The sequence below is a fragment of the Equus quagga genome, chromosome 10, assembly GCF_021613505.1.
Source record: "Equus quagga isolate Etosha38 chromosome 10, UCLA_HA_Equagga_1.0, whole genome shotgun sequence".
Taxonomy (NCBI): domain Eukaryota; kingdom Metazoa; phylum Chordata; class Mammalia; order Perissodactyla; family Equidae; genus Equus; species Equus quagga.
The window spans coordinates 74,839,056-74,864,779 of record NC_060276.1 but is presented as its reverse complement, the minus strand read 5'-3'; the positions used below and the strand labels follow the sequence as shown (position 1 = coordinate 74,864,779).

The 25,724-nt window shown below is 38.2% G+C and overlaps 1 protein-coding gene across 5 annotated transcripts in view; it reads right to left on the bottom strand.

Annotated features, from left to right (window-relative positions):
- LOC124245707 (myotubularin-related protein 8) overlaps window positions 1–25,724 on the bottom strand; it is a 187,007-nt gene that overhangs the window by 25,772 nt on the left and 135,511 nt on the right. The window contains exon 14 of one of the 5 annotated variants that reach the window (XM_046673357.1): window positions 18,107–24,425. The exons of the other annotated variants lie outside the window; for them this stretch is intronic. Within the exon in view, the coding sequence (XP_046529313.1) occupies window positions 23,940–24,425 (486 nt within the window). The 3' untranslated portion in view covers window positions 18,107–23,939. Of the gene's footprint in view, window positions 1–18,106; window positions 24,426–25,724 lie in introns of those variants that run through there. 5 annotated transcript variants of the gene reach the window in all.

Sequence of the window (25,724 nt, the reverse complement as noted above, 5' to 3'; positions counted from 1 at the left end):
TAGGGATTGTGATGCCTCCCGTTTTGTTCTTTTTTCTCAGGATTGCTCTAGAAATTCGGGGTCTTTTGTTGCCCCACATGAATTCTAGGATTCTTTGTTCTAATTCTGTAAGGAATGTCATTGGGATTCTGATTTGGATGGCGTTGAATCTGTAGATTGCTTTAGGTAGAACGGACATTTTAACTATGTTTATTCTTCCAATCCATGTACATGGAATGTCTTTCCATCTCCTTATGTCGTCATCCAATTCTCTCAGAAAGTCCTTGTAATTTTCATTATATAGGTCCTTCACTTCCTTAGTTAAATTTACCCCAAGGTATTTTATTCTTCTTGTTGCGATTGTGAATGGTATTGTGTTCTTGAGTTCTTTTTCTGTTGGTTCATTACTGGAGTATAGAAATGCTGATTTATGCAAATTGCTTTTATACCCTGCAACTTTGCTGTAGTTGTTGATTACTTCTAACAGTTTTCCAATGGATTCTTTGGGGGTTTCTATATATAAGATCATGTCATCTGCAAACAGCGAGAGTTTCACTTCTTCCCTCCATATTTGGATTCCTTTTATTCCTTTTTCTTGCCTGATTGCTCTGGCCAGGACCTCCAGCACTATGTTAAATAAGAGTGGTGATAGAGGGCATCCTTGTCTCGTTCCTGTTTTCAGGGGGATGGCGTTCAGTTTTTGCCCATTGAGTATGATGTTGGCTATGGGTTTGTCATATATGGCCTTTATTATGTTGAGGTAGTTTCCTTCTATGCCCATTTTGTTCAGAGTTTTTATCATAAATGGCTGTTGGATCTTGTCAAATGCCTTCTCTGCATCTATTGAGATGATCATGTGGTTTTTATTCCTCAGTTTGTTGATGTGCATCACGTTGATTGATTTGCGGATGTTGAACCATCCCTGTGTCCCTGGTATGAATCCCACCTGATCATGATGTATGATCCTTTTGATGAATTGCTGAATTCTGGTTGCCAAAATTTTGTTTAGAACTTTTGCATCTATGTTCATCAGTGATATTGGCCTGTGGTTCTCTTTTTTTCATGGTGTCCTTGTCAGCTTTTGGTATCAGCATGATGTTGGCCTCATAGAATGTGTTAGGAAGTGTTCCATCTTCCCTAATTTTTTGGAATAGCTTGAAAAGGATAGGTATTAAATCCTCTCTGAAAGTTTGGTAGAATTCCCCTGGAAAGCCATCTGCTCCTGGGTTTTATTCTTTGGTATGCTTTTGATTGCTGTTTCAATCTCTTTCCTTGTGATTGGTCTGTTCAAATTGTCTGCTTCTTCTTGAGTGAGCTTTGGGAGATTGTAGGAGTCCAAGACTTTATCCATTTCCTCTAGGTTATCCATTCTGTTGGCATATAGTTTTTTGTAGTATTCTCTTATAACCTGTTGTATTTCTGCAGAGTCTGTTGTTATTTCTCCTCGCTCATTTCTGATTTTATTTGAGCTTTCTCCCTTTTTTTCTTTGTAAGTCTGGCTAGTGGTTTGTCAATTTTATTTATCTTCTCAAAAAACCAGCTCTTTGTCTCATTGATCCTTTCTACTGCCTTTTTCGTTTCAATAGTATTTATTTCTACTCTGACTTTTATTATTTCTCTCCTTCTGCTGACTTTGGGCTTCATTTGTTCTTTTTCCTCTAGTTCAGTTAGGTGTGCTTTAAGCTTGCTTATTTGGGATTTTTCTTGTTTGTTAAGATGTGCCTGCATTGTGATGAATTTTCCTCTTAATACAGCTTTTGCTGTATCCCATATGAGTTGGTATGTCATGCTATCATTTTCATTTGTTTCCAGGTATTTTTTGATTTCTTCTTTAATTTCTTCAATAATCCATTGCTTGTTCAGTAGTGTGTTGTTTAGTCTCCACATCTTTGTGCCTTTCTCAGCTTTTTTCTTGTAATTAATTTCTAGCCTTATAGCACTATGATCGGAGAAGATGCTTGTTATTATTTCAATTTTTTTAAATTTGTAGAGGCTTGCCTTGTTTCCCAACATATGGTCTATCCTTGAGAATGTTCCATGTGCACTTGAGAAGAACATGTATTCAGCTCTTTCAGGGTGAAGTGATCTGTATATGTCTATTAAGTCCAATTGTTTTAGTTTTTCATTTAGCTCCAATATTTCCTTGTTGATTTTCTGTCTGGATGATCTGTTAATTGATGTGAGTGGGGTGTTGAGGTCCCCTACTATTATTGTGTGGTTTTTAACATCTTCCTTTAGGTCTGTTAATAGTTGCTTTATGAATATTGGTGCTCCTGTGTTGGGTGCATAGATATTTATAAGCGTTATTTCTTCTTGATGAAATGTCCCTTTGATCATTATATATTGTCCCTCTGTGTCTCTCTTTACCTGTCTTATTTTGAAATCCACTTGGCCTGATATAAGAATTGCAACACCTGCCGTTTTTTCCTTGCTATTTGCTTGAAGTATTGTCCTCCACCCCTTCACCCTGAGTCTGTGTTTCTCCTTGGGGCTGAGGTGTGTTTCCTGGAGGCAACAAATTGTTGGATCGTGTTCTTTAATCCATTTTGCCACTCTGTGTCTTTTTATTGGAGAATTCAATCCGTTCACATTGAGAGTGATTATTGATGCATGTGGACTTAATGCTGTTAATCTGTCGCTCATTATCTTGTTTTCCTGTGTTTCTTTTCCTGTTTGCTTTAAACTACCCATTTAATACTGCAATTTCTTATGCTGGGTTTCTTAGATTTTTCCTTATTTATGATTTGTGACTCTGTTCTGTACTTTATTTTAGTGTCTACCTTGAAGTTTGTATTTAGAATCTCGTGTATAATGTAGTCTATTCTCTGGTGGTCTCTTACTTACTTGACCAATACTGATTTAGACCCTTTGCTCTTCCCCTCCTAAATAATTATTTTCATTTTATATTCCAACTCGTCTTATTAATTTGTAGTTAGAGTGATAAGATCGTCCTTGCTTTGGTAGTTTCCTTACCTTTACCCTAATGCTATAATTGCATAATTGCTATCCTGTTCTGGTTCTATCCATCGGTCTCCCTAGTCTGTGGATCGTGTCCCCTTTCTCCCTTTTTTCTTTTTTCTGGTATGAGAGCCTTCTTGAGGATTTCTTGTAATGGAGGGCTTTTGGTTACAAATTCCCTTAACTTTTGTTTGTCTGGAAAAGATTTAATTTCTCCCTCATATCTGAAGGAAATTCTTGCTGGATAGAGTATTCTTGGCTGAAGATTTTTATCCTTTAAAGCTTTGAATATGTCACTCCATTCTCTCCTAGCTTGTAGGGTTTCTGTAGAGAAATCCACTGACAGTCTGGTAGGGGCTTCTTTATAGGTTATTCTCTTTTTTTTTCTTACTTCCCTGAGTATTTTTTCCTTACCTTTCCTTTTTGCCAATTTTACTACTATGTGCCATGGGGTAGCTCTTTTTACATTGACAAATCTAGGAGATCTAAAACCCTCCTCTACACACATTTCTCCGTCGAGCCCTAGATTTTGGAAGTTCTCTTCAATAATTTCGTTAAACACACTTTCTGCTCCATTTTCCTTTTCCATATTCTTGGGAATTCCTATGATCCTTATGTTCTTACTCCTCATTGAATCCATTATCTCTCGGTGATTTTCCTCATTTTTTTAAATTCTTACTTCTCTTTCTTCCTCTGTCTGGAGCCATTCAGCCTGTCTATCTTCAGTTATGTTAATTTGCTCTTCTATGGTGTCTACACGGGCATTCAGGGAATCCGTATTCTGTTTTATCTGTTCTATTGTGTTTTTCATCTCAAGTAATTCTGTTTAATTCTTCTTCATGATTTCAAACTCTTTTGTGAAGTAACTCCAGAACTTGGCTTGTTTCTCTATCTTTCTCTCTACCTCATTGAGTTTTTTGATTATAGCTGCTCTGAACTCATTATCACTTAGTTTACGTAATTCCAAGTACTCAGGACTTAATTCTATGTTTTTATTGTTTTCCTTCTGGTCTGGGGCTTTTATAAATTGCTGGATGGTAGAGGAGCAGTTTTTTCACATGGTGGTAGAATTCGGTTGCAGTTACAGCCTGTCGCCACTAGATGGGGGTCGAGAGCCGCGTGTTATGAGCTCTCCGCCTTGGGACAAGATGGCTGCGCCCACTGGCTTTGCTGGGGGGAGGGGCTGTTACTCACATGCGCTGGTCTGGGTTCAGATCAGTTCTGTTCTCTGGTCTCCCAAGGCCCTTGGTTTATGGGGTCCCCGCGGACAGAAGCTTTCCCCCCATCAGCGGGTTTCCACTCAACCAGGGCAGGAGTCCTGGATGATCCCTGGGTTGCGCGACCCCTCCCCTGCTCCTTCCTGACCCGCGCCACAGCGATCGCAGACTCTAGGGGAGGGAGCGATGTTCTCTCCTACCGTTCCAGCGCCTCCGAGGCTGTAAGTAGGGTTTATGATCTCCGCCTTCTTGGTATTGTAGGTCTCTGACGAGCTGACATTAAGTTTATTCTCTGAAATTCAGTTCTTCCAATCTTTTGTTGTATTTTGGAGGGGAGAGAATCCCGGGTCAGCTCACCCCGCCATTTTGCTCGGCCCCTTCCTCCTTCTCTCTTTTTTCTTTTTTTAAAAAAAGATTGGCACCTGAGATAACATCTGTTGCCAATGTTTTCTCCTTCTTATTCTTCCTGAAGCCCCCCAGTACATAGCTGTGTATTGTAGTTGTGGTCCTTCTGGTTCTGCTATGTGGGACACCACCTCAACATGGTCTGATGAGTGGTACCATGTCTGTACCCAGGATCCAAACCAGTGAAACTCTGGGCTGCCAAAGTGGAGCACATGAACTTAACCACTTGGCATGGGGCTGGCCCTCTATTGAATTCTTTAGTGCAGTCATTGTATATCAGCTCCAAATTTTTTTTTATGTTGTCTATTTCTTTGTTGAATTTCTTATTTTGTCTTTGTATTGTTTTCCTGATATAGTTAAATCATTAATCTGTGTTCTCTTGTAGCTCTCTGAATGTCTTCAGAAAAATTATTTTGAATTCATTGTCAGGAAATTCCTATATCTCTATTTTTTTTCTTGGCCAGTTAGTGGTGGTTTACTGTGTTTCTTTGGTGAATTCATGTTTCTCTAATTCTTTATGATCCTTGTAGCCTTGTTTATGTATCTATACATTTGAAGAACCAGTCATCTCTTTCAGACTTTATGGACTGACTTTGATAAAGAATACCCTTTACCTGTGGGTAAGGGCATGCTGGAGCCTTCTATGACCTTGGGTCTACTGGTGCAGGATGCCAAGTACAGAGTCATGTGGCAGCTTCAGATGGGGGGTATGATATCTCATTGCTTCTGGCTGCTGGTGTCCACAGCATTGACAAATGCATGGTACTTCTAATGCACTGTGGGGGTCTGCAGTGACTGTAAGGGCTGTTGGGATCCTTAGAAGCACCTCCAGTTTCACCAGCTACAGACCTGGGCAGGCATTGTTGGTGGCTGCAGCCAGTGGTGTGCACACACTCAGCTGCAAGCGTCTGATGGAGATTCCCGTGTATTGGCAGGGGATTGTTGTAGACACACATATAGAGGTGGGCATCATGACCAGCAGCAAGAACCTGGGCCAGTTGTAGATGCACTGGGAGCTGCAGTGGCCCTGGCTGTTGGCATGCACTCCTGTGGCTGCAGAGTCTCCCACATGCATGTGCACAGCAGTAGAGGCTGGTGTAAGGAGTCGGGCTGGGGGCATGCAAGTGCATAGCTGGAGGGGCTAGCTGCAGGTGAGCCCAATGGTTCCCTGACAGAAGTTAAGGCCAAATCTAGACTTACAAGCAGCTTCAGGGGCTGCCTGTCAACATGCACTCCTGGGGCTGCAGGGTTTCCTGACTGGCATATGTATGGCAGTGGAGGCTAGCAATGAGGGCCTTGCCAGGGGCATTCACATGCAGAGCTCAGGAGTGGGGGGCTAGCTGCGGGTGAACCCAGTGGTGCAGGCCAGTGAATGGACATAGGGCCGAACTCAGGCCACAGGAAGCTGTGGGAGCCGTAGCTGTTGACCTGCACTTCTGTGGCTGCAGGATCTCCCCACAAGCATGCACACAGCAGTAGAGGCCAGAGATAAGAATCAGGCCAGCAGCATGCAAGTGCACAGCTGGAAGGGCTAGCCCCAAATGTGTGAATGGCAGTGGGGGTCATCCATGTGACTCTAGCCTGGTGTCATGCACTTGTACAGCTGGAGAGGCCTGGAGTGGCTGTCAGAGTAGATCTTGGTTTCTGGCAGGTGTGTGGGGAGCATGACAAGTGGAGGGACTCAGGAGGTTGGCAACTACAAATGTGAATACTTGTGGGCTGAAAACTGGTAAAATCTGCAGGTAGTCCGCAGTGACTGTGCTGGTTATTGGTTTCTTCAGTGGTGAAAGCTGTTTGGGTCCTCTGCAAAGCAGTTCACTGCGAACTGCAGTCACTTACTGCATGGCTGATATTGGTATCTCCTGCTCTCCTTCTTTGTTCCTTGCTGTCCCTATATGTCTCAGCTTTGCTGGTCTCTGGGTAGGGTGAAGCTGAAGTGGGTCCTTCATTTGGTGCTCCAAAAGGCTGGGGAAGCTGCTTGCACATTATGCCCTACCTTTCCAGGTGAGGGGAACTCTTTCTAGCTGGGGAGTTCTCTATTGGCTCTGAGCTGTGCCAGTCTGGGGGATGTGATGATGCAGGCAAAATGAAGCTGTTCTTCCTTCCCTTTTTATGTGGTTATTATTAGTTTTTGTTGTTGTTGTTGTTGTTCCAATCTGCTGCTGAAGTTAATCTGAAGTGGACTCCTGAGCTCTCTCCGCTGCTTTTGCTTGTGGATAGCTGTTTAATTGCTGATCTTTGTTGAGTGATGGACGCTGGGGTCTCCTACTTCACCATCTTGGTGATCTTACTCTCCTGATTTCTATTCTTTTGAATTAGTTATGTCTTATGGCCCAGAATGTGGTTTGTGTTATTGAATGCTCCATATCAGCTTGATAATATGTATTTATTTTTGTTGAATGAAGTATGTCAATTAGATCCAATTGTTTGATGGTGCTATTCAGTTCAACTATTTCCTTCCTGATTTTCTGCCTGCTGGATTTGTCAAGTACTGATAGAGGGGAGTTGAAGTCTCCAGCTGTAAGAGGGGATTTATCTATTTCTCTTTGCACTTCTCTTAGTCTTTTCTTCATGTATTTGTCACTTTGTTGTTAGGCACATACACATTAAGGATTATGTCTTTGAGAATTGACCATTTCATCATTATGTACTTCTCCTCTTTATCCTTAATAATATTCTTGGCTGTGAAGTATGCTCTTTCTTATATTAATATAGCTTCTCCAGCTTTCTTTTGATTAGAATTAGTTTGAAGTGACATTCATTGTGGTTTTGATTTGCATTTCCCTAATGACTAGTGATTTTAGCATCTTTTCATGTATTCATTGCCATTTGTATATCTTCTTTAGAGAAATGTCTATTCAAGTCCTTTGCCTGTTTTTAATCAGGTTGTTTTTGTTGTTGAGTTGTAGGATTTCTTTATATATTTTAAGCACTAATCCCTTATCAGATATATGATTTTCAGATATTTTCTTCTATTCCTTGTGTTGCCTTTTCATTCTGTTGCTAATGCTTTTGATGGACAAAAATTTTTAATTTGGGTGAAGTCTAACTTATCTATTTTTTCTTTTGTTGCCTCTGCTTTTAGTGTCATATACAAGCAAGAATTGCCAAATCCAATATCATGAAACTTTCACCTTATATTTTCCAATTTGATTCTTTTGCATGTGAATATTGTTTTCCTAGCACCACCTATTGAAAAGACTATCCTATTTCTATTGAATGATCTTAGCACTACTGTGAGAATCATTTGACTATATATATGAGAGTTTGTTTCTGGACACTCCAGTCTATTCCATTGCTATATATGTCTATCTTTATGCAAGTACCACATTGTTTTGATTACTGTAGCTTTCTATAAGTTATGAAATCAGGAAGTGTGAGATCTGCAGCTTTGTTTTTAAGTTGATTTTGTCTCTTTGGGGATCCTTGATTCAATATGAATTTTTGGATGGATTTTTCCCTTTATGCAAAAATGCTTCTGGAATTTTGATAGGGATTGCATTGAATCTGTAGATTACTTTGGGTAGCATTAACATTTAAAAAAATTAATTCTTCCAGTCCATGAATATGAATGTCTTTCAATTTGCGCTTTATTTAATTTTTTTCAGCAATCTTTTGTAGTTTTCAGGGTACATGTCTTTGACCTCCTTGGCTAAATTTATTCCTAGGTATTTTATTATTATACATGCTCTCATAAATGGAATTGCTTTCTTATTTTCCTTTTCGAATTTTTCATTGGTAGCATATAGAAATGCAACTGATTTTTGCATGTTGATTTTGTATCCTGCAACTTTGATAAGTTCACTTATTAATTCTAACATTACATTTTATAGTTTATCTATTTTATATCTTTATGTCTTCAAACATAGATAGACATAATTTTACCACTTCTTTTCCAATTTGAATCCTTTTTATTTATTTTTCTTGCCTAGTTGCTCTGACTAGGACTTCCAGTACTATGCTGAGTAGAAATGGTGTGAGCAAGCATCGTCTTGTTTCTGACTTTAGAGTAAAAGTTTTAACTATTGAGTATGATGTTATCTATGGATTTTTCATATATGGTCTTTGTTGTGTTGAGATAGTTCCTTCTATTCCTAGTTTGTTGAGGTTTCTTTTTTTTTTGTCATGAAATAGTATTGAATTTTGTTTTCTTCATGAATTGAAATGATCATGTGATTTTTTTTCCCTTCATTCTGTAAATGTGCTATATTACATTGATTTTAGTATGTTGAACCATTCTTGCATTCCAGGAATATATCCTATCTGGCCATGGTGTATAATCCTTTTAATGTGCTGTTCAATTCTGTTTACTAGTATTTTGTTGAGAACATTTGCCTCAATATTCAAAAGAGATATTGGTCTGTACTTTTCATGTAGTGTCTTTGTCTGGCTTTGGTATCAGGCTAATGCTGGCCTCAGAGAATAAAGTAGTAAGTATCCCATTCTCTTCAAGTTTTTGGATAGTTTAAGAAGAATTGGATTAAGTCCTCTTTAAATGTTTGTTAAAGTCTACTAGTGATGCTATCTGGTACTGGATTTTCTTCATTGGGAAGTTTTTGATTACTGATTCAATATCCTTACTAGGTATATGTTTATTCAAATTTTTATTTCTTCATGGTTTATTCTTGGTAGGTTTTATGTTTCTAGGAATTTGTTCATTTCATCTAGGTTGTCCAAGTTTTTGGCATGTATTATTCATAGTACGCTCTTATAATCCTTTTTAACTCTATAAACTTAGTAGTAATGTCCACTCTTTTGTTTCTAATTTCTGACATTTGAGCCTTTTCTCTTTTTTTCTTAGTAAATCTAACTAGAGGTGTGTGAACTTTGTTGATCTTTTTGAAGAACCGACTCATGGTTTTGATTTCCCTCATTATTTTTGTATTTTCTGTTTATCGAACCTCCAATCTTTATTATTTCCTTATTTCTACTAGCTTTATGTTGTTATATCTCTTTGTGAATTGACTCTTTTGTCATTATATAATGTTCTTCTTTGCCTCTTGTAACAGTTTTTCACTTTGAGTCTATTTTGTCTGAAATTACTGTAGCCACCCCTCTTCTTTTGGTTACTATTTCTAGGAAATATCTTTTCCCATCCTTTTCCAACCTATACATGTCCTTAAATCTAGGCCAAGTCTCTTGTTTTCAGCAACAGATAGATTCTATTTTTTTTTTAAATTCACTTTGCCAATATGTCTTTTTATTGGGGAGTTTAATTCATTTACATTTAAAGTAATTACTGTTGATGAAAAACTTACTATTGAAATTTTTAATTATTTCCTGTATCTTATAACCTTGTTGTCCTTCATTTTCTCCATTACTGCCTTCCTATGTGTTCTGTTGATGATTTTTAGTGACATATATTGACCCCCTTCTCACTGACGTTTGCATATTTTCTATACATTTTCTTTGTGGTTACCACAGGGATTCCAAAAACATCTTAAAGTTACAATAATCAATTTTAAATTGATATCAACTTAACTTCAATTACATACAGAAACTACCCTTTACAGCTCTGCCTCCCTTATTTTATGTTAGTGATGTCACAAATTACATCTGTATACAGTGTGTACTCATTGACATTGATTTGTAAATACTTTTTAGGCATCTGTCTTTTAAATCATGTAGAAAATGAAAAGTTTAAATGAAAACAAACTGAAATTATAATAATACTGGTTTTCATGTTTATCACTATGTTTACCTTTCATGGAGAGTTTTATTTTTTGTATGACTTTGAGTTCCTCTCTAGTATCCTTTCATTTCAACTTGAAGGATTCTATTTAATATTTCTTGTAGGGCAGGTGTTATGATAATAAGTGGCTGCTTATAAATTTCATAATTTCCCTGAGTCTCATCATAGCTTCTCAGGGCCTTAGCACTTATATTGTATTCCTCTACCAGTATTTTCTTGGCCCCATTGTCTGTGGCTTTGTAGTCCCCCTGCAAATTTCATGAGCTATGTTCACTGCTTCCTATGGCTTTTCCTAGCCTGAGATCTGAGTTCCATTTTAAACAACACAGAGACCAATCCTTCAAGGAGCCCCCAGATAAGTCAGAACATTGCAAATTACGTCCATTCTTCTCCCTCTGGTTTGAGGGAGTAACTGGGGACTGGGCCCCCACTTCCCTCATACCACCCCATGACAGGGAGGGAGTGGGCCAAGGGTGAGTAAAAATGCCACAAAATTTCCTAGCTTTTGGAATGTGGCTTTTTCTTGATTGGGCATTTGCTTGGTTGCTATACATATTTGTCTGATTTCCAGAACTCTTATAAAGTCACTTCATTCAGTCCTCTAGTTGTTTTTTAAAATGTTTCTATGAGGAAATGAGGGCTTGGATCTTCCTAGTCCACCATGCTGCTTTAAGCTTTTATCTCCTTCATTTTTTAAAGGATAATTTCACCAATACAGAATTTTAGATTGGTGGTTTTCTTCTTTCAACGCTTTAAATATTTTACTCAACTCTGTTTGTACTTGCATGATTTTGAAGAGAATTTGATGTAATTCTTATCGTTGCTACATTATAGGTATGGTGGGTTTTTTCCCCTCTGGCTCCTTTCAAGACTTGCTCTTGGTCTTTGATTTTCTGCATTTTACATATGATATGCAGAGGTATAGATTTTTATAGTATTTATTCTTCTTGAATTCTCTGAGCTTCTTGGATCTGTGGTTTGGTGTCTATCATTAATTTTGGGAAATTCTCAGTCATTCTTGTTTCAAATATTGCTTCTGTTTCTTTCTTTCTTCTCCTTCTGGTATTCTCACTACACCCATGTCATACCTTTTATAATTGTACCACAGTTCTTGGTTATTCTGTTATGTACTTTTCATTTTTTTGTTTCTTTGCATTTCAGTTTTGGAGGCTTTTATTGATATTTCTTCAAGCTCACTGACTTTTTCCTTGGCTGTGTCCAGTCTACTGATGAGCCCATCAAAGGCATTATTCATTCATTCTATTACATATGTTTCATTTCTAGTATTTCTTTTTCATTCTTCCTTAGAGTTTCCATCTCTCAGCTTACACTACCCATCTGTTCTTGTATGTTGTCCATTTTTCATTAACATTCTTAGTGCATTAATAATAGTTATTTTAATTTTTGAGTCTGATAATTCCAACATCTCTGCCATATCTGAGTCTGGTTCTGATGCTTGCTTTGTCTTTTCAAACTGTGTTTCTTGCTTTTAGTATGCATAGTAATTTTTTGTTGAAAGACACACGTGATGTGCTGGGTAAAAGGAACTAAGGAAAATAGTCCTGTAGTGTGAGGTTTTATATTTATCTGGCTAAGAGTTAAGCCATATTACTATTTCCTGTAGCTGTAGGTGTCAGTGGGTAAAATTTCCTCTGATCTCATTTTTGTCTTTTCTGTTGTCTTTGGGTTTTTCTAGAAACTTCTTAAATAAGGTCTGTCATGTACAATTCTTTCAATTGTATTCCTGTTACTACACAGGAGTCTGATTGATGTGGTGGTCAGACATGGGGTGGGGGCAGTGGGGAGTGTTCTATTGTCCTATGATTAGGTCTCAGTGTTTTAGTGAGCTTGTGCCCCGGGGCTGTGACTTAGTAGTGCCTCTCGTTTTCCTCCCCAACCTCCATTAGTTGAGACAGGAAGGCTAGAGAGGACTGGAATTGGGTGTTTCCCTTCTCCCCGTTCATTTAGGCTCTGGCAAAACACCAGTCAGTAGGTTCTGGTGAAAAGTTATTTTTGAGAGCAGGCTTTCTTAAGAATGACAGAATGCTCTAGGTCTATTTCAAAATGGCTACTTTCCCCTCTCTCTGCTAGAAGCATGGGAGGATTTTTCTCTATTCTGCATTGTGAGAAGCTGGCAGGACTCCTGGTGGTAAAACTTATAAAAATGTGGTGGTACATTAGAGGTTTTTTTTTTAACTCTTAAACTTGTCCACACTAAGTCTCAAACAATTCTTCAATTAATTTTTAAATTTTCCTACCTGATACTGGTTCCCATGGAAGTTTCTGCTCTGGTAAATTGTCATTATTCTGTAAATGACTCTCCAATTTTGGGGGCAGTTGTTTTCCCTGTGAACTCAATTCTTTGATGGATCTAAAAAAAAAAGTTGTTAATTTTCAGTTTGTTCAGCTCTTTTCTTGTAATTTGGATGGAGTGATGAATTTCAAGCTCCTCACATGCTGGGCCAGAAACAAAAAGCCCTTCAATATGTTTTAAAATTTCCTTTGAAACTTCCTCTTTGTCCCACAGATTATTTAGAATGTGTAATTTAATATCAAATGTTTAGAGATTTTTAGCATTTCTATTATTGATTTCTAGTTTTCTTACACTGTGATCAGAGCACACAGACTGTATGATTACAATTCCTTGAAAACAATATGTATTCTGCTGTTGTGGGTGGAGTGCTGAATATATGTCAATTAGATCTTGTTGGTTAAATGTATTTTTAAGTCCAATATCCTTACTAATTTTCTGTCTAGTAGTTTTATCTGTTGCTGAGAGGTGGAGTTGAAGCCCCCAACTATAATTTTGGGTTTGTCTATCTCTCCTTTCACATCTATCAGTTTTTATTTTATGTATTTTGGGGTTCTGTTGTTTGGTTTGTACACATTGAGGATTATTATGTCTTTCTGATAGATTGATCCTATAATCATTATGTTATATCCCACGTTATAGTAATTTTGTTATAAAATATACTAGGTGTAAATACAGCCAATATTTTTCTGTCCTTTTACTTTCAATCTACTTATCTTGTTGAATTTGAAGTTTCTGATATAAAGTAGATAATATGGTTGTGTTTTTTAATCTACTCTGCCAATCTCTGTCTTTTGATTGGTGTATTTAGACCATTTACATTTCAGGTAATTGTTGATATGTTAGGGCTTAAGTTTGCCATTTTATTATTTTTGTTTGTTTCCTTTGGTTCTTAGTCTTGCTTTCCTGTGGGTTACTTGAACATTTTTAGGATTCCATATTGATTTCTGTATAGTGCTTCTGAGTGTATTTCTTTGTACAGTTTTGTAGTGGTCACTCTGGGCATTAAAATATATGTATGTGACTTATCAAAGCCTATGAGTATTAACATTTCACCACTTCTGTGAAGTGTGGAAGCTTAACTTGCATTTAGGTTCCTCTACCCTCCCACTTTTAAAATGGCATTGTCATAAGTATCAGATGGTGTTATAATTTTTGTTCAATTGTCAAATATAATTTATAAAACTCATTGTATGTACCCATATTTCTCTTTTCTATTGTTCTTTCTTCCTTCCTAATGTTCCAATATTTCTTCCTTTATAATTTCTTTTCTGTTGAAGAACTTCATTTAGCCCGTCTTTAAGAGTAGGTCTGCAAGCAACAAATTATTTTAGTTTTCATTCATCTGAGGATGTTCATCTGATTCTTATTCATTCCTGAAGGATAGTTTCACTGACTACAGAATTTGCAGTTGGTAGTTTTTGTCTTTTAGCAGTTGAAAAATGTCCCACTTTTTTCTGGCTTCCCTAGTTTCATATGAAAAATTCATTCTCATTTGAATTTGTATTCCCCTATAAAATCCTATAGATAATGTGTCATTTACCTATGGCTGTTTTCAATATTTTTTCTTTGTCTTTAGTTTTCAGAAATTTAATTATGATGTGTCCTGGCATGGATTTCTTTGGGTTTATTCTCTTTAGGGTTTGCTCAGCTTTTTAAATCTGTAGGTTTGCATCTTTCACCAAATTTGGGAAGTTGTCAGCCATTATTTCTTCAAATACTCTTTCATCCCTGCTCTCTTTCTTCTTTCCTTCTCTGATTCCAAAGATATGAATGGTTGGCTTTTTTAAAAAAAAACTATACAGGTCCCTGAGGCTCTGTTCATTTTCTTTTTTAGTCAGTTTGATCTTGTTTTTCAGGTTGAGTAAATTCTGTTGATCTCTCCTTAAGCTCATGGATTCTATCCTCTGTTATCTCCACTGTTCCATCCAGTGAGGCTTTAAAATAAAAATTGTTGTATTTTTCAGTTTTATAATTTGTTTGGTTCTTTTTATTATATTTTCTATTTCTTTCCTCAGAATTTCTACTTTTTCATTTGTCTTAAAATAATTTTGTATTTTTGAATAGATTTTATGATGGCAGCTTTAAAATCCTTGTCAAGTAATTTCAACATCTGATTCATCTCAGTGCCGATGTCAGTTGTATTTTCTTATTCAAATTGTTATTCTCCTGGCTGTTGGTATTACAGGTGAATTTCTATTGCATCCTGAACATTTTGTTTAGTATGTTAGGAGATTCTGGGTTTTCTCTAAATCTTCTATTAACAGTCACCTTAATTTTAGTGTGCAGATCCTGGCCTACTTTTGTCAGCTGTGTTTCCAATGGAAGTTTAGGTTTGAGTCTTTGTGGTAATATTTTGTTCTGCTTGATTTATCTGATGCCACTGGAGTTCCCACTGGTTTCTGCTTGTGCTGCCTCAGAGGGTGGAAGGGCTTTCCCCAGGCCTGTTGCCCAGTGTTTCTCAGTAGGGGACAGTAGTCTCAAGCCTGAAAGGACAGAGGCTTCCCTGGATGGTCCCTACTTTTGAGAGGGTCGCCCCTGCCAGTGGTCTTCCTGGGATGAGCCCTTGTTGTGGCAGGGCCTCTCTTGTTGAAGTCTCCTAGCTGCCCCAGTGTCTCTGGGTAGGAAAGGTCAGGGATGAAGAATGCTTCACTTAGCTGATTATTATTAGTGGAGGATAGTGTCTTGATCAACCCCCCTTGCTGATACTGCCAAGCTCACCTCTTGTCAGAGGCCCTTGTTTGATCTGGGGAAGAAATGAGCCTACCTGGGCTGCCTTCTGTTGTTAGGTTGGGGGTTAGGAAATACCCAACCTGGACTGCCTTTTTCTCTTGTTACTTAAGTCCTGGGGTCCCAAACCTTTGGTTGCCTCTTGCATTATTTCCAGGCTTTATCATTGTACTTAGTTGGAAGGAGCAGTGAGGAATGAGTCTACATCTTGTCTGGACCAGAAGTGCAATCAATAAGATTTTATACTACAAATTCTAAAGGGAGACAATATTTTAGAGTAAGTCTTGGGTTCTAATAGCCTACATACTAGCTTGGTAACATAGACACAGGACTATTTAATATTACAGATACAGGATTATTTAAGCCACATAAAATAAATTTAAAGCTCCAAGTTCAAGGCCTGGCACAGATGAGCCACTCATTAGGTATTCAATATCTTTCCCTAGAAATCACCTAGTTCAAACCACCTGTTTTAAACATAAGGCAACAAAGTCCTTGAGAAATGAGGGAGCCTTTCAGATGTGCTGTGACTTACATATACTCAAGTGACATTTTTTTCCCCAATGCCCAAAAGCATACTCTGTCAATTCTTGATTATTTGGTTCCTTGCTTCTATAAAGTAGTTCTGGTTCAGTTGGACAGGATTTGAAGATTTAAACTAATAATACCAATTTATATTTGCAAAGCACCTCCAAATTTACAAAATGCTTTTGCAGTGACAATTTCCATTTGTTGCCACAATCACAGTGTGAGACTAGCAAGGTAGAGATTATTATTGTTTTGCAAACCAGGAAACACAGTAAGTGGGGGGTCTGATACTCACCCAGAAGTGATTTCTCATTCACGGCGTTCCCTTGACACTTTTTCCTCTGTGAAACCAGACGTTTACTGGGTAACAGGAGGCTGTGGAAATAGGGCACCCAGCTTGCCATGTCCTTGGTTATAGCTAACACAGAGGGTTCTTGGGGCTATAGAGTAGATGGATTCCAAGTTCAGGCTTATGTCCCATACACAGTAAAGTACACTGAGAACTGGAGCTCAAATTACCCTTAGACAGTTTGTTGGTAAAAAAAAAAATCTTCCCAGATAGATAGAATTATCCATCTGCATAGGTCACTTCAGGGAAGGGCATATCTTAAATCAGAAAGGAGGTTGCTGAATTCCAATAAAGGGAAATAGGGTATAGTCCAGGAAGACAACATTGAAATTTATCGTAGGAAAAAAGCTGTAGCCTGCATAAACAATAGGGAGTTGGTTGAATAAACGATAGCTTATATAGTGAGATACTATGTAGCTACTAAAAATGATATTGATGTATATTTATTGACATGGAAACGTTTAAATTAAGCAAGAAACTTATATAAGAGTGTGAAGTATGATCCTATTTTTGTTATCTATGCATGGATATAAATTTATCTTTTCATAGAGGAATTATGATGCTTATTTTTTTGGTTCTCTGTATTTTAAAAATATTATATAATGAACAATGATTTCTTGGTTAATTATAAAAGAGAGACATAGCCTAATCCACTTGTTATTAACTGAATGTTTGTGTCCCCCCAAAACTCATATATTGAAATTCTACCCCCCATACAAATAGGAGATGGGGCCTTTGGGAGGTGATTAGGATTAGATGAGGTCATGAAGGTGGAACCCTCATGAATGGGATTAGTGCCATTTCAGGAGTCATAAGAGAGCATGTTTCTCTCTCTGCTCTCTACCATCTGAGGTTACAGCAAAAAGATAGTTTCCTAGAACGCGAACTCTCACCAGACACCAAATCTGCTGGCAACATGATCTTGGGACTTCCCAGTCTCCAGACTGTAAGAAATAAATATTTGTTGTTTATAAGCCACTCAGTCTCTGGTACTTTGTAACAGTAGCCTGAATGACTAAGAAATTGTATTGTAATCTTATTGTATTGTAATCTGATTGTCTAAAGACAATGTGTCAAGAGTAGGAAGGGGCCTGAATGGAGCTGAGGAAAAAAGAAGCCTAAGAGTAAGAATTGGTCAGTTTAATCAGCAGCAACAGGATTGAAAGTAGGAGGAGGATGACTAATGTATTTTCATTGCTTTTTTTGTGTGTCAGGCACTTTACCAGGTAATACTTTACATGTTAGCTCAGTTAATCTGCAAAACCACCTTGTGTAGTAGTACAATTATTACACAATTTTTCAGAAGAGGCCTTTGAGGCTCAGGGAGGGGAAGTGACTTACCCAAGACCATATAGGTAGTTAGCTAACGTTAGCTAGTAAACGGCAAAGCCAGAACTAGAACCTAAGTCTCTCTGTGTTCTACTCACTGGAGTCCCTGGGCATGTGAGTTCCCAGAAGGGGAGGCTCTGCTATGGGGCAAGGAGAGATCACTGGCTTATTTTGCAGCCTGGAGGAAATAACTCCTGAGTTCATGAGGCTACATGTGTGAGGATTCTTGCTGGGCAGGGGGGAGAAGCGACCCTGGAGGAGGGGATGAAGAGCCTGATCCCTGGACAGGTCTATCTCCCAATGTGAATGAACAAACTGGCATTCAGTCAGACAGCACACTTTTTTGAGTTAAGTTAGAGTCAGTCTTGTCCTCACAACTGATCAGATCAATGGCAGCTAGAGCCTGTACTCCATAGTGCTGTCCAGAGCCAGGCATCCTCTCTGATACCTGTGTTGTTTTATTTTAACATCAACAGGGCATACTTTAACCTACTTTTTAATAAGATGGTTCAGCCATTCAGGCTCAGACAGGGCACCTTTTTTTGTTTTTGAAGATATGCCACTTTTCCTTTTATTTGTAGCTATTACACAGCAACATCACACACATAAAAGATTGAAGGTTTTTAATTTTAGACCAAAAAACTGTATCAAGCAAACATCTTCAAACTGGAACACAACTGTAGAAGGGGGCCAGTGAGCAATTTGGCCCTGGACTAAACAAATGGCAGTGAACATCCTGATGGGGTCATACACCCATACCCCAGTGGTACGGCAGGTTCAAGATAACACACAACAGGAAGTTTAAGGTTAATCATACATACTGTTGTACCTTGGCAAGTTCAGACTTGAACTGCTGTGGCAGTGTCATTCTATAAACCTGGGGCTAATGAAAAGTCAGGTTCTCAAAGAATCTACGCAGCTTGTATTCTGATTTATACATCAGGTGCATGATGTCCAAAGCAGACATGTGGCTAACATTAACACACTACAGACAACATTGGTCATACAAATGAATCCTACTTCTAAAGCTGCCTGATCAATACATCCCAGGGAAAAGGCCAATTGTTTCAGCATCACTTTGGTTTGTTATCTCTGGCTTAACATACCTTAAAGTCCTCATGGCACTTAGCTGGACAATATCAAAGTTAGAGGTCTAGCACTAAAAGAGATTTTTATTCTTAGATAAATTCTCTTCATCTGAATGCCCAAATGACTTGTGAGACTACATGCTACTAAAGTTAGAGTAAACACATATACATACATACATACTCTTACTATAAGCTACATTCCAAAAAGACTGAACATGTTAGCTGTTCCTAAGCCTGAGGCACTGTTAACTAGAATACAGAACATGCTCTGTTTCAGAGCTAGAATATGTTCTCTGCATGCCTATTGGCATTCACAAATTACAGAAACAATGGTGTCTGCAAATGTGAGTGAGGCGGAGATGGTGGAGATACTTTATGTGAACCAGTGTGTCCAATTGCATGTGAGGTGGGATCAGTGACATTGGTATTTGAACAGTGAACACCTAGTGACTTTGGTGTACATATTCTCACCTTACTGGTGAGGGGTCCAATGATGTTTCAGCTACAAAGAGGCAAAGAAGGGGCTCAAGACTCATCTGCCTTAGGGACTTATTAAGGGAAGAGAATACCACCCACCATCCTTAACCCTTTAAAAGAAAAAAAGATCCAGGACCACATACCCTATCAGAGAAAAGTCTTGACAAAGAAAATACGCAACTCAGAGCATTCTTAATGAAAGAGTTTCTGCTAATGTAAAAGATAGCCTTAAAAGAAAATACATCAGCCACAGTACTACCTGGAAAAGAGGACATTTTCTGGACCACATGAAATCTTAAATAACTAGAATGCTGGTCATCCTGGACTGGCATATGCTCCTTTGCTTAACTCGCCAGGTATATTTCTGTTTTACCTTCTCTTCCCTCCTGCCCTCCCCGACTCACCTTTTCCACAACTGATCTTCTGTGAGGGCTGGTGTAGGGCCCTCTAAAGAGTCAGAGTACAAAGCTACACAAATGGTTGAAAGGCAATAAAGCTTTGGAAGAGAAAGAGGCTTTCAGTCCCCTCCCCCCAAAGCTTTAGAAAACACCAAGGGACAGAGCACTGGACTTTGGTTTCACACTGGCCAAATTCTGAACATGTTTTTGTTTAGCCCCAGCAAGACACACGGGCCTAAAGCAGACACTTGCTTTTAAAGCACACTTGCCTTTTGTGAAGACAAGTCACAAATGAGAGCATGTAACACGCTTTTACTTGCACTCACATCTAAAGGAGACATGGGCTGCCGTGATTGGTAACAAAACCAATACTTCCTATTTAAGGGGAAGGCACAGACTGTTGGTCTCACAGCCAGGGTATCAGAGAAGACATGTTCAGTATGGCTTGAACATTACTTTTTTTTGTTTTTCTTTTTTGCCTTGGAAAAGCTTCCAGGCTGCCATCAAATGCTTTGAAAACAGAACTGCCTTTAAAACGATAACAAACTAATAGTCCTTTATAACCCCAAATCTTTTCTGTTGTCTTTTGTCTGTTTGGTGTCACCTAATAGCCAAACGAATTTTTTTTCACGTTATATAAGAAAAATAAGCCCAAAGGGAAAAGTTTAAGGCTTAATCCATGTCTACTTTTTGTTTTATTTTAGATGTCTATATCAAAAGTCAGGTCTCGATTTGGCACTTAGAAGAAAGTAAACATATTTGGTTGGAATCCTATCTGCCTGTACTATACATAGAATTCTGGGAGGGAGTGGCCTGAGGGTGGAGGAAAGATTTGGTACAACAGCTATCACTAAATCATACACACTGGGAATTAAGAGAGAAAGTGAGAACAATCTTTCTAGGTACAAACCAATCTAAAGTATAGTATACCCATTTTGAGAGAAGTATTTTTCTTAAAGGTAATTTACATTTCCCTGTGCAACTGTTTGAAAAAAAGCCATTTTATGAAATGCTCTCCTAGAAAGATTTCCTGGTGGTATATCAGAGTTTAATAGCATCAGGAAAAGATGTTATGTGTTTAATAAAAGCCACTATGTAACAAAGATCTGACATAGTTATTAAACTTCTCTTTCTGCTAAATTGGGTCAAGCTTAAATATTTAGCAATTTGGTTTGAAAAGCGCCCCTTAAAAAGATTTGGATTCTTTTGGGTCAGAAGGGTTCAGGGAAAGATCTTACTTTCAGTGAAGTATGAGGTGTGTCTCAGACAAAATGTGTCCATACATGTTGACAGGAAATGACAACTGACTTGGTAGTAACTGAACACAATTTCTAGGGTGACTTTCCAAAGATAACTGTGCCCAGTATATGCACCATAAGCTTTACATTCTTGCCCTCTTAGCTCTAAATAGAGTTTCAGGTTTTCTTTCATATAGCAAACCATATCCCTGAATCTATTCTTTAAAAAGTCAGACCACTAGCTGTTAACTGAGGTTGGTTATTTGGTTATTTTATTTATTAACAGGAGGAATCTGTCATTATACAAACTAAGAAATAACTAATGAATTTAAAAAAAAAAAAGGTGTGCAGAATCTGAGCATGGCCACAACACAGGCACAGGGCCTGCCTCATGCTTAGAAAAGAGAAGTAGTGACCCCAGGTCCATGAAACTTGTGTAGAAAACAGGCAGAGGTCAGGTTAGTGGATGAGACAGTGGCAAGGGGTTAATTGCTTTCCTATTTAAGTGGGGCAGTCACATGAGAATGGAATTTCTGCTCAGGGAACTGGAAGGGTAGGACAGTAACATTTCTTTTACAGCATAGGTGCTATATGAAGGTATGAAATGAAAGCCATTAATAGATCATCTTTTCTAGTACACCTAGCAACTTTCCTTCAGGAGTCTATTCTCTATTGCTAGGCTCCTGACTATTGATAGCCACTGGATTTCTACCAGTACATAAATATTTGGATTCCACTGAACTTTTTTCTTCTCTCAGAATTTCAAACCCAACTGTGAAACAGGGAAGTGTTTGGTGTTAAGAGTAACTAGGGGATCTTCATAAGGCTTTCCTTAGCTCCATGTATGTTATATACAAGCAACAATGGAACATGTTGGAGAATAAAAATAATAAAAGACAAAACAAATTGACCTCACAGATCTTTAGGCTGAAATTGATTCCATGGACTTAGATCATTAACAAAATAAGACAGCCTTTTTGAAAATTTTGTTTTTGCTTTTGGAAATACCAGTGTGGCTCTTTACCACTTCTCAGGTTATAACTGTATTGAAAAGACCTTTTCACTGTTGATTAATTTTGTTTTGGATTTAAGAAATAAGGTTTGGTACTATGTGCTGCCCTTGTACAGGTCTGTAGAAATAAACCTTTGATAGTAATTTTATTTGCAAAGACTACTATGTCTTGCCATTTGTCTTTTTCCTTTCCCCAAAACAACCTTAACACACTATATCTGGAATATCATGCTAGTTAATAGATTGTAAAATTCAGATTGAGATATGGGAGAAAGCCCTGGGTTTAATAAAGCAAGACCCAGAATAGATTCAACTGTGGCAGATGATTAGTACTGTCATTCTCTTTGACAACTTCCTTCACAAAACCAGGGTTAGATGAAGCCTCCAAATCAAAATTATTTGCACAAATCCCAATTTTTTCCAGAAGTAAGAGTCAAACAACAACTGGCAACATCTGATGATTTAGGTTGTATAAGCCAAGGACCAAATTGTGGGAAGAGGGGGAACAAAGAAGATACAATAGGAAATCACCTTAGTCCATTAAAATTACAGAAACAAGGCAGCTATCAAGAAAAGGTAAGTAGAAAAATGGCCCATATTTATAAATGTAAAAGACTCAAATGAATTAGTTCTTTAAAAACACAATTAAATCAGCTACCAAGAGGAGGTAAGTAGAAAAATGGCTCCAATTTACATATGAAAAAAAGACAACCAAAATGATTTAGAGTTCTTCCTCTAAAGAGGAAGGTTCTTTCTGGTCCACAGTTTAGCTAGGGGTAAGAAATAAAGGAACTATCCTGGCTCTTCTCTCCCACTTCTAACACTTAAATTAAAAGGCACTTCTTTTCTTACAAAGAAAAGTAACTAATAAGGTGATCCTTTAGAGACGTTTGTGTTTACAACTGGATGTGGCAGTAACAGAGATGGCTCTTTCACTAACGCATATCATTTTTGAGCTTAAACCAGGCACGGAGTATTTGGAATACACATCTTAGGTGAGGATCTGGATTCTGTTGGCAATGGAAATGTTGACAATATATTGCATGACCCAAACTTCCTGAATCCTACCTGACTCCAGCATGTGGAAGTGGGTAAATCATAACTGAATATCTAATAGGAAAGTGTACAGCAAGTGTATCAACCCCAAGGGGAAAATCTAGTGTTTAAACAACAAGGAACACATATCTTCTCCCAGGGGTATTTGGGCCTGCTATAAGAATGAACTGTTTTCCCAAAGTGTACATTAGCACAAGGTGATAAACCTACTAGATTTTAAAAGTAGTGCCAATTATATCTAAAAATCTACAAACCTGATGTCATGCCTAGAGAAGCAAAACCACTGGTCTTCATAAAAATACCTAAGAAGGAAAACTCCTATGGGCAAATAGGCCACGTGTAAGCCTGGGTCTAAAGCACTGAGATTTTCAGTTGTCTTCTGATGTTGAGAAACTATTAATCAATGTTATTAATTCAGACCCTACTAATTTGGAATTGATCATTTTAGAATGTAGCAGATTCAAGTTTACCTATGGGCTATCTGTGAAAAAAGGAGTTGACTAAGTGAGTATTACAAGACCTAGGTGGGCTGTGGGTTGAGGAGAACAAGTGTTGTAATTTAATAAAACTATTTCCTTATATGTTCTAAACCACCAAGCACCCATGCGCCCATGCTAAGAGTTAAAGATCATTTTCATTTATTTCTCAGGCAAATGTTGGGGTCTCTATTGGCAATAATGTTAGCTTACATCCTATGACTAAACATAACTGGAAGTAAAACTTTCTTTTAAACCCTTCTGCAATTCAGTTATCTGCCACACACTATCTCTCCATCCCCTCAACAGCATCTTAGTTCTCCACTGTGACAATATTTCCACTTTGTTCTCAAGCTAAAGCAATGAGGGTGGAAAAGTAGAGGAGGCTGATTATTTAAAAAAAAAATGGAATAATGGAACCAGCCTAATATCTCAGCTGAAAGGCAACATTTCTAAAGTTAAATCCCATTCTAGAACAATAACATATTCTTTCTTTTGCCTATGTTCTGGGCTGCTTGGCTTGCATATACTGGTCACTTAATCAGTAAAGGCCCTAAATCCCATTCCAGACTTTTAATGGGAAGAGAGGTGCCCTGGTCTCACCCATTTAAACCAACTGGAAAAGCATAACCTTCTTTGGAACAAGGATCATTGTGGGTGCTGCAAGCGCACCTAGTATGGAAGCAGATGAGTAGCTTACTGTTGCTTGGAACAGTCTGCCTCCTTGATGCTGGCCTTGGAGATGCCTATGTCCGCAGAGATGTCCATGTGCCCAGAGAAGCCCATGGCCCCAGAGATGCTGATGTCCCCAGAGAAGCCCATAGCCTCAGAAATACCTGAGTTGCCAGAGATGCCCATGGCCCCAGAGATGCCCTTGGCCTTGGAGTTGCCTGTGTCTCCAGAGAAGCCCACATCCCCAGAAATGTTTATGGCCCTAAGGCTGCCCATGATTCCACAATAGTCACAGTAGAGATCTGCACACTGGCTTTTTACTTGATCCATCTGAGCTCGGAGGCCTCCTTCCCTGGACAGGGTACCATTCTCCATCAAGGTATTCAGGTCTCCATCGATACCCATAAAGCCAAGAGGATTGGTCAAAGGACTTCCCAGATGCTGAGATAATAAATTCCCTAACTGAGAACAGGTACAGACTTCTGGTGGCTCATCATGACCTTTCAGTTTCTGTCACAGGAGTAAGAAATGGTTGAAAAGAATTAGAAACAGGAAAAAAACTAGGCAAATACCACATTGACCTGCAGGAATCTTACCTGCTGTCACTTACAGGATAGCAAATGACCTTTTGTCCCTTCCTTACCCCCAAATGTCTTTTCTTTATCATTTGACATAATGCTTTAAAAGCCCTACCATTAAAGATCCTCAAGGGTCTTGTATGTATAAAAGTCCTCTTTTCTGATGAACGCAATTTTATTACTGGGAGCAGGGAAGGCAATGGAGAGTATCACTAACATTTATTGAATACCTCTATGTGCCAGTCTCTTTTCCTATAGTATTTTCTTTTATACTTACAAGAATTCTATTAGTTAGGTATTAGATGTAGTTTACAGATGAGAAAACTGAGGCTCAGAGAATTTAAGTAAGTCACTCAAATTCATACATTTAGGAAGTGGTAGAGCTGGCATCTGATCCTGCCTCTTCTTAATGCCAAAAGTCTATGCACTGTCTACCACCTCATGCTACCTCCAATGGATATTTTCGCTTTCAAGGATAACACAATGATTCACTGATACTTTACAACAATGATTCTTAAGTTTTTGGGGATCATAGACACCTTTGACAATATGAAGAAAATGATGGATCTTCTTCTCAGAAAACTGTATGCATGCACATGTGTGTACATGAGACAGCACACACACTGTTTTAAGGTAAAATTTCAGGGGCTTCACAGATCCCCCAGTGGGCATCTGTGGACAACTATGGGTTTATGGACTCCAGTTAAGAGCTCCTGCCTTAGGGTATAGGCATATCATTTTTATTTTCCTGGAAATCGCACATATAAAAAAAAACAGTGACAGAACTTGGAGAGAGGAACTGAATGGGTAGGTATCTGGGGGAACCTTTAAACTTTTCACTTTGTACATTTTAGTATTCTCTATATTCTAACTTTACACTTGTACTGCCTTTTTATAAGTATCAGCAGGGTTATCTGGGTAATAATATTATGGACCAGTTTTGTTTTTATTCTCTGTATTATGAAAAGAATTTTAATAATTGTTATGTACATATTTTAAAATGAAGCCTTACATACTCATTTACTTTAGAATCAGAGAGTGATATGATTCTATGTAGAATGAAGCTGATTCCCTCTCAAGAATTAGGCAAGAATAAGTGAGAAGGCTGGATCTAGAGTAGGGACCTGCTCTGGGGGACTGGAGAAGGCTGCTAATAACTAAAGGAAGAGGCAGGAGACCCTAGGAAAAAGTTACCTTACTTCTCAGTTCTGCTTAGGGCTTGATCCTCCTG